Genomic DNA, 8,690 nt, shown 5'->3' on the forward strand with positions numbered 1-8,690 from the left:
ATACAATTATTACTATTTAAAATATGAAATTGTATATTATGGATTAGGTAAAATCATATTGTAGACATTCATTTGGAGAATTGATATGTGAATTCATATGATCATCTTCAAGGAAAACTTTAAATAGTAATTGTTCTCTGTGCCCTGCAATCCATTTCTAGATTCTCAATATCTGAAAACTAAGAACTTATGTTAACTCTTGTATTTAATTTTTTTTGTGTTTGCTGCCTTTATCTTGTTTTTAATATTTTTCATTTTCCTAGATGCATTGTTTACATATTGGAACAAGGCTACAAAATCTGAACTCATGGACTTTTTCACGATTACAGAGTAAGTTTTTTGTTGTGCTTGTCATTAAATTGTACATTTCACTACGCTGCTAAAAACAGGAGTGTGATTATAAGTGTGCGTATGTGGGGGGGTTTTTGTTGTTTTTTTTCTTTAAGTAATACCATCTTGGTCTGTTCAGAAGTCCTTGATTTGATGTGCACAATTGCATGTCTGTCCAGTGCCATGATAAGCTCTGGAATTAGACTATACAGAAGGGATCTTGGGAAGATCCTAAACAGCACGTAATGCTCAGAATATTGCTGTGCTCATGGAAGAGGTACCAACTGTCTTGTTACCTGTCTGCATTAAAATACATCTTGTAATCTTAACTACTGAATTGATATGGTTGTGTATCAAAATTGATTGAATTGCATAACTTCAGAACCATCCTCCTAGCATTCCTCTTGTGTCTTCTGCTATTTTGTGAGGGAAGAGATATAGGATGAATCCGGTATTTGTTATCAATGGCTACACTCCATCCCTATGCACACTCAATGTGTTTGTTCATGAGAACTGACTGATACATTAATAAAAAGTGAAGAAGGCAGTGTTTGCTTGAAGTGATGTACCACAGAAGCATTTCTGCTTGCCTTGCTTGTTTCACTGGACTGCTTTCCCTTGTTTCTGTAGTAGAGGCTCAATGTAATATCAGTTTTTAATTATGTTGTGGAATGTGCTAATCAGGATCTCTCTCAGGAATACATTGTAGGTAATTTTAACTCATTATTTTGAATACATCTGGCATCATATTGGTTGTACCAGAGACAGAACCAAACAAGTTAATGAGTCTACTTGGTAGACTCTGTCAAGCCTGAGGTATAAACTGTATATCAGTATTTTGGCATTAAATTTTTATTATTTAAGGGCTGGACAGGAGTGGTTGGGATCAAATCAGTAATCTCAAATTACTAATTATAAAAGAAGATTTCCATCACAGTAGTAGTACATGGAATACAGAATAAAATTTGTAGTGAAGTGGATGATAACACAGTTCCTTAAACTAGAGCAGGAACAAGGCTTATACCTCTCCCAATTCTTAGAGTATTTTGCCAATGCAAATTAAATTCATTTTGATCATGCTTTTTATTAGTAAGGTCATTACAATAGTTTCTCATTACACCAGTAAGAGAATGATATGTAGGTACTCACCATGCAGAGAACTTTTTCTGAAAAACTTAGAATCTAAAAAGACAAGAAGATCAAAAGGGGAATTGAGGTTAGTTTTTTAATAGAATGACAAGTTTTCAGAGGCAAACTGCATTCTGATTTTACAGTTTGGAGACAGCTAGAGCTACTAAAGGTCTGAGTATAAAATGGAGCTGTGTTGAAGATACTATTTGCCAGTCTTATCTCTCATTCACAACTGGCACATGGAAGAGGGAGCCTGAAAACTGGCTTTCAGTTTGGATTTACACTTTAAAGAAGAACTTCTAGAACATTCTTGCCTAAGGAACAATGGAAGTTACGTTAACTGTTCTGTATTATCAGAATTATTGCTTACAGTGTGAAAAGAGTAAAATAAAATTAGTATTGCATTCCATTCACACCAGTTTTCTTGATTTGAAAGTATGACTTTTAGTTTATTGGTCATTAGTGTTGTGTACTTACCAGTAGCATAGATTATTAGTTATTGTTGGGAGTTTGTCTTTATCATCTTCTTATTGTAAAACTGTATTCCTTTTAGAAAAATAGTTCTTTCAGAAACACTGTTGTTATTCTGGAATCTGGAGACCTTAAATAAAACCCAACAAAACGGTAAAAGCCAATCTGTAACCAAGAGAGTTTAGACTGGGTAGGAAGCAAAATGTTTTGCCCTTATTTTTAACCCTTATACACATTTTGCAAAATATGTGTATGTATGTAATGTCTGGTTATCTCTTTGCTTCTCTCTTTCATGCTACTTGCCCTGGCTTACTGTAAATAACTGTAACTGTGGGCCATATCTCGCATAATGAAATTTTATCTGTAAGACTCAGGACTAAACCTTTCTTCTCTATAAGTATTAAAAATCTATAGAGGATATGGAGCACTTGATGTTTACAGTTTTCCAAAGTGGTTTTTTTTTAACCATTTAGTCCTTCCACCTTGTCACTGTTAGACTCATGCTAGTGGTTTTGATTCAGAGCTTTGAGATAGGTGTGCTCTGGAGGCAGCCTTATGTGCCTTTTGCTGTCAATCCCAATTTGCCAAAAAACACCAGCCATCTGTGACTGATTTCATAAGAGCCATGTTTACCATTCCTTGGCTTGGGGACTGGAAGAGAATTTTAAGGGTGGGAGAAATAACGAGGTTTTATGACCTAGGAGTTTAAAGTTAAAAACAGTAGTTGAATAATTCAAAATAAATCTAGAAGAGATTGTTTCAAGTGTTGCTTCTCTGACCTATGTGTTCTCTGCAGAGTATGCTTACATCAGTTCCAGTACATGGGAAAACGATACATAGCCAGGTACTGTGTGGAATTTAAATTTCACTGTCTTGTTCATGAAGAATAGTAGTGAGTACAATATGCTTTGAATCTCTGCTACAAATAAATAGCAGGAGTAGAAAAGTTACTGTGAAATGATATGTAACAGTTTGAAGTAAGTAACTGGTTACTATATTAACAAATCTGTATCCTGTCTGAAACTATGGTATCTTTTTAAGAATGATCTGTGTGGTGTTTATCATCAATTACTTTAAAATCCATCCCTTAAATGCTATCTTTTACTGCATTTTTTCCTTGAAATAGTCTCTTTGAGAAAGAAATTTTATGATTTGTTTCATTTATTCACGTGACCATAAAACCATGTATATTGAAATGGTTTAGAAATTTTATATATATAGTGTTTTTACTGTAAGGTGAGTAGTGAACATTCCAATACTGCTGTTTCTCGATTTGAAATCCAAGGAAAATCTGTGGGAGTCAGAAACTTGTATTAAATTATTTTAATATCTTTACATTAATGTGGTTTTTTATACAAAGTAGTTTTTAATAGAGTAAAATATAGCAACTTGTTTAGGCCTTGCATTTAGTTGACATAATAGTACTGTTATAATTATACTGGTGGGGTTAGAGTACTGGACTTCTTGAAATCAGTGAGAAAGTTGTTGCTGATTTTGAGTGGTAAAGCATTCTAATTATAATGTTAGCTTTTTACTTTTTAATTTAGATATGTGAATCTCTTTCTACAAACTTGACTATCTCCTTGGAGATTTTTCAGAAAACAAAAATCTCATCTCTGTTCACATAACCTAAAAAAAAATAAAAAATAAATCTGGCTTTCTTAAGGTTTTGGTTGTATCCTTTGTATTCAAATGTACTCCAAACTCTGGATTTAGAGGAGTCTATAATTTTCAGTCTTTTTGTCAAAATTATTCCAACTAATTTGTTTGACTAGTGTGTAGAAGACACTACCACACTTTCTTTTTGTTTACTGATCACCTGGTCTGTGTGCTGCATGTTAACACTGAAAATGTTAAGCTATTGAAATCATCTGGTGTTCTGCAGAAATACTGAATTTTCCCAGTAAATGTAGCTTTCTAGTCTTTCACATTGTCGTTACACTGAATGCACGCGCTCTTAAAACACACAAATGACAGAGAATGAAAGGGAACAGGGAATTCTGTAATTCAAGCACTGGTTTTCATTTTTCATCAGCTCTGGTGGTGGTACACAATACGAAGTTAGGCTGTACTGATTGCTAACACAGATCACTTTTCTGTTTTCTTCATTTGATTGCTGCAAATTTAACAAAGTCTATGGCTCTTCTCCCTTCCTGCTTGGGTAAGAAGTACATTATAATATCTCACTTAACTCCTGCTCTCCTGTTGCATGTGTGCTTTCTAATTTTGCTGCCATGTGTCCTTCTAACTTTTTTGGTAAAATTTTTGCAATCAAAATAGAGGATTCAGTTTTGGGTTCTGAATATTTTCAGAATATTTATGTTCTCAAAAAAATTTATGTTTTCAAAAGCTCTAAAGTAAATTTTGCACTTCAAGAGTGACTGCTTGTGTGCTTTTGCTTTCATGCTTTGAGGTTTTAAGAGTTTGCTGTGATGCTTTTTTTAAGCTACCTATTTTTGTTTTATAAAGAAAACAGTAAATAGGTTGCATTATAAATCTCTCTATAAAACTTTGTGCTTAACTAACAACACTTCTGTCTTGCTGCGTTTTGACACATCTAACTTTTGCTTCTATCCCATTTCACCCATCTTGCAGGAACCAGGAGGGGTTAGGATCCATAGTTCATGATCGAAAATCTCAGACATTGCCTGTTTCCCGTAACAGAACAGGAATGATGCATGCCAGATTGCAGCAGCTGAGCAGCCTGGATAACTCTCTCACTTTTAACCACAGTAAGTCTCATGACATGATAACATTCATCATCCTCAACCAGTACCACAACACCAGAGACAGGTCCCAGAGCCACACCAGTGCATTTCAATTACTTTTACTGTTCTAGGTCAAATGAGTAGCTGCAAGCAGTCGATGGTCTGTTCTCGGCTTTATGATAGAACAATCAATGCTGGCCGATGCCATAACATGGAGCATGGTTAACTACAATGTATTTTAAAACTGATAATTTTTTTAAATTATATACACTTCAAAATTGTGCTTCACATTGTTACAAAATTTACTTCCTTTTTTTTCTATTTGCTTTATTAAGTTCATTGTTTTCCTCCCACTTGGTCTTTGAATTACTAGTCTACAAGTAAATATATACACTTGGACCATATCTCCATGTTTTGACATCCCCTAAGAGAAGTAAGTTTCTTAGAATTTCTACGAAGATTGTGAGCCCATGATTTGGTTTGTCTGGAAGTGAAAAAGCGTCCAATAATGAAGTGATTTTTCTGTTTTCAGTGTGAGAAAGATATCAAGTATTCTTGGAATTTCTGTAGACAATGGTAAGATTTAATCAGGTTGAAGTCAGCTTGTATGACTGCTGTATTAAAAACTAAATCTGCTTCTGGCCTATCTTTTCAAACATGCTGCTTCTAAATTGCAAAATATACTGTATATAAAATATTCTAAAGCACCATTTTTCAATTTTCAGCTTCAAAAAACAAAGAAACTGGTTGACTAATCCAGTAAAATACAACACTGGTACTGAACAGAATTGTGTGCAGTAAAACAATTATTTGAGTTAACTGTATGTTCACTGTGTTCATTCTTCGATTTCCCAAAGCATATCTGACTGTCCCTTAAAATCTTTTAGCTCTCTATAAAGCAACAGTTAGCCTAATTGCACAAGACTTATCACAAGCTTGTGTAAAACTGGAAAAAAAATCCCACAAAACATCTGTTCATAAATGCATTATCACATCTGTTTAAATATAAGAAATGCAATTGCTTGCTTTTAAAAATGTCAGACAAGTATATAGCTGTGCAAATTACTTTTTTCTTTTTGCAGTCAGTCTACTACTGCTATATCATAATTTCTATATGATTGTTGATACGCAAAAGGAAGCTTTTACACTGTGTGACTACACATTCAATACAGTACAATAGTCTGTAGATAAAAACTGATTCTTAGAAAAGAATCTCTGGGAAATCACACATCCCTGTACAAAGAGATTTCATACTTTTAGAACTCGACAATGTTTATTGATTTTTTTTTTACGAAACAATGAGCTGAAAGATTTTAATAAATGCATGCTTATGTAAAAAGAAACTTTCTGTTCTTTTCCATCTGAAGGAAATTATGAAGGAAGGTGTCTCATTCAGATAATTTTGTGTAAAGTGATAATAGAGGGTTTTTTAATGGACATTTAATGAATATCAGGATATTACACCTTGTATTGACCAAGGTTTTACAAATTGAAAATATGTTGCTGTAAAAGTCAGTCAAGTGTGACATTGATTTTTATATCTTTGGTCTTGTTGTTGTCTAACTTTTAGTTTTGTTTAGTTGTCAGTCTGCCTGTATCATGTATCCAAAGTAGTGTCCAGATCTTCAGTAATCTTGTGGGTATTCTGTATGGGGTATATAAAGGAAGAAAGTATCTGGTGGAAATAGTTGCTTTACTTGTTTCTAAAATCAAGATTCCTTGGCAAGACAGTTGTCTGTTAGTGTAAATTATCAACTTATTTTCTCCCTTTCTAATCATCTAAGCAATCAGTAGAACTGAAATAATGGTGTAAGTGATATATCTTATCTCTGAGAAATTTCAGTATAGTTTTGTGCTTGAAGAAACAATATATAAATCTAAAGAAACTGGCTGTTATATACATGCGTAGTTTAGCCAGGGAAGCAAGAAGGTGCAGAAAGAAGTGGCCAGGGGTCATTATAAAAGAATATGTCATTTAGTCCATTCTTTCCTTGATCTCAACAAGTTTGTCATCCATGTCATTGATTTAGTGATGCTAAGTTGACTCTAAATCTAACATATAAACGTGATCCAGACCAAACTTTTATAAAGCACCTTGGGCACATTTGTCAACCTGGTGCTTGAAGACTGGTGTTAGGGAACATAGGGGGGACATGTCATAACCAGTGCTGAAGCAGGAAATGTCTTTTTTATTGTTAAAATACAGTATGGAGCTAGAAGCAATAAAATGTTTTTATTAAATACAGAGCTATTGCATGGTATTGCTACAAGTGCAGAATTCATTACTTGGGTCTTAAGCTGCATATAAGTAGGTGATTGTATTCCTGCAGGTCTTACTGTTTTGTATCTTCAGCATGGTTGACTTGTGATTAACTTTGAGACCATTATAACATCACTAAATTACCAAAATTACATATTTTCAGCTGTAACTTCATCCTACTGCAATACTTATTTTATAAATGTATATGTGTATATATATATATATAACTGTACCTTTATATATATATATACGCCTGTGTATGTATACACCTATATATGAAATATCACATATTGTTTTAACTGCTGTTTAATGCTTCTATTGTTGACATTCTTACTTAATATATTTTATGATCATGTGCCAATTATGTTAGAATAGCTATATGCCTATATTTGAAAAATATTTAAATGAATATGAATTATTTTTCTACATTGAAGACTAACTTCTGTCAGGCTTTTACTTGTTAATCTTTTCCTAGTTCATCAAGTCTTTTGGAAATAAGAAACATTTAAATGAGTGTATCCAGCACTTACACTTCGTTTGGAATTTCTAGGCTATGGCCATTCAGATGCAGATGTCCTTCACCAGTCTTTACTTGAAGCAAATATTGCCACCGAAGTTTGCCTTACAATTCTGGATACTCTATCATTATTCACAATGGCTTTTAAGGTTTGTTCATGACTTGATGTTAACTTCTCCCATAATTGTCTTTGAGAAGAAATATTTTTAAAAACTATTTTTAATTACATTTTACAGTCCAGTAATATAGCATTGTATTTTTAGCTTTTCTAGCATTGTATTTCATTATTGTATCATGTAAAAACTGATAATATATCAAAGCAAAATGCTTTGGCTTCAGTTACACGTCATACACAGACTCCATACTGTTCAGCAGTAATCTGTGGGGAAATATCCTTCCTCATCCTAACTTCTTAAACATATTTCTAGAAGTTTTAGTGTCTACCTCATATTAGTGGCAAAAGCGTCTTTTGAAGGCCATGTGAGGTGAAAGATCTATTATATGGCAAAACCGTATCTGGATACTGTCAGACTTTTATATTGAACTTAGCTGATTATTATATTAATTGAACTCATTAATAGTAACTTGTGTGTGTTCCTCATCTGTAACTTTTTTTTCAGTTTGTCCACTAATAAGTCCTCTTTTTAGTTGTATCAGTTACTGTAACTCTCCCATGGAATCTTTATATAGCATGCTCATGTACTTACCCCTCTGGTCTGTCTTTTTGAGATTTTCCAGACATTAGAGGTGAAGCTATAAAAAGGAGAGATGATAGCTCTAGTTTGTTTCTCCACTAATTAATTAGAGCAGTGTATCCAAATCCTTGCTTGAAGAATCAAATTTAGTGTCTTACCTGGTTATGAAAACATGAGCTTATTTATAATGAGATTCCTTTTATTAGTAATTTAATGAAGAGACCCCTGGTGGCCTAGTGGTTAGCATGCAGGACTCTCACTGCTGCAACCCGGGTTCGATTCCTCGGTCTCCCGGGCAGATGGAACCCGTTAGCCCTGTGAGGCCATCCATCTATGAGAAGGTCACTCTAAACAAACCTACGTCCTGAGGACCTCACTGCCATTGTCCAAGCTTGCTTGGCCCTGGCAGATGAACCTTAGGATTAAAGGGTGGGCTCAGTTCAGCGCAGGCTGTGTCTCACCTAAAAAATCTATTGCGCAGGCTGGAAAGGTAAAAGACCTTTCCCCAGATCTTCGTTCGCGAAGACTGGCCATTATTATATAATTTAATGAAACAGAGTTTAGAGCCAGTTCTGTCC

The 8,690-nt window shown here is 34.1% G+C and overlaps 1 protein-coding gene across 1 annotated transcript; it reads left to right on the top strand.

Annotated features, from left to right (window-relative positions):
- Positions 1-259: 259 nt before the first annotated feature.
- LOC113962249 (dedicator of cytokinesis protein 9-like) lies at positions 260-7,566 on the top strand (the record flags this gene model as incomplete). The annotated part of the gene is made up of 4 exons (XM_027673032.1): positions 260-330; positions 2,729-2,776; positions 4,528-4,664; positions 7,451-7,566. Coding segments are annotated over exons 1-4 (324 nt in total), but the record flags the coding sequence as incomplete, so codon positions are not given.
- Positions 7,567-8,690: the final 1,124 nt, after the last annotated feature.

This window comes from Neopelma chrysocephalum, unplaced genomic scaffold, assembly GCF_003984885.1.
Source record: "Neopelma chrysocephalum unplaced genomic scaffold, ASM398488v2 Primary Assembly neopelma1_132747, whole genome shotgun sequence".
Lineage (NCBI taxonomy): Eukaryota > Metazoa > Chordata > Aves > Passeriformes > Pipridae > Neopelma > Neopelma chrysocephalum.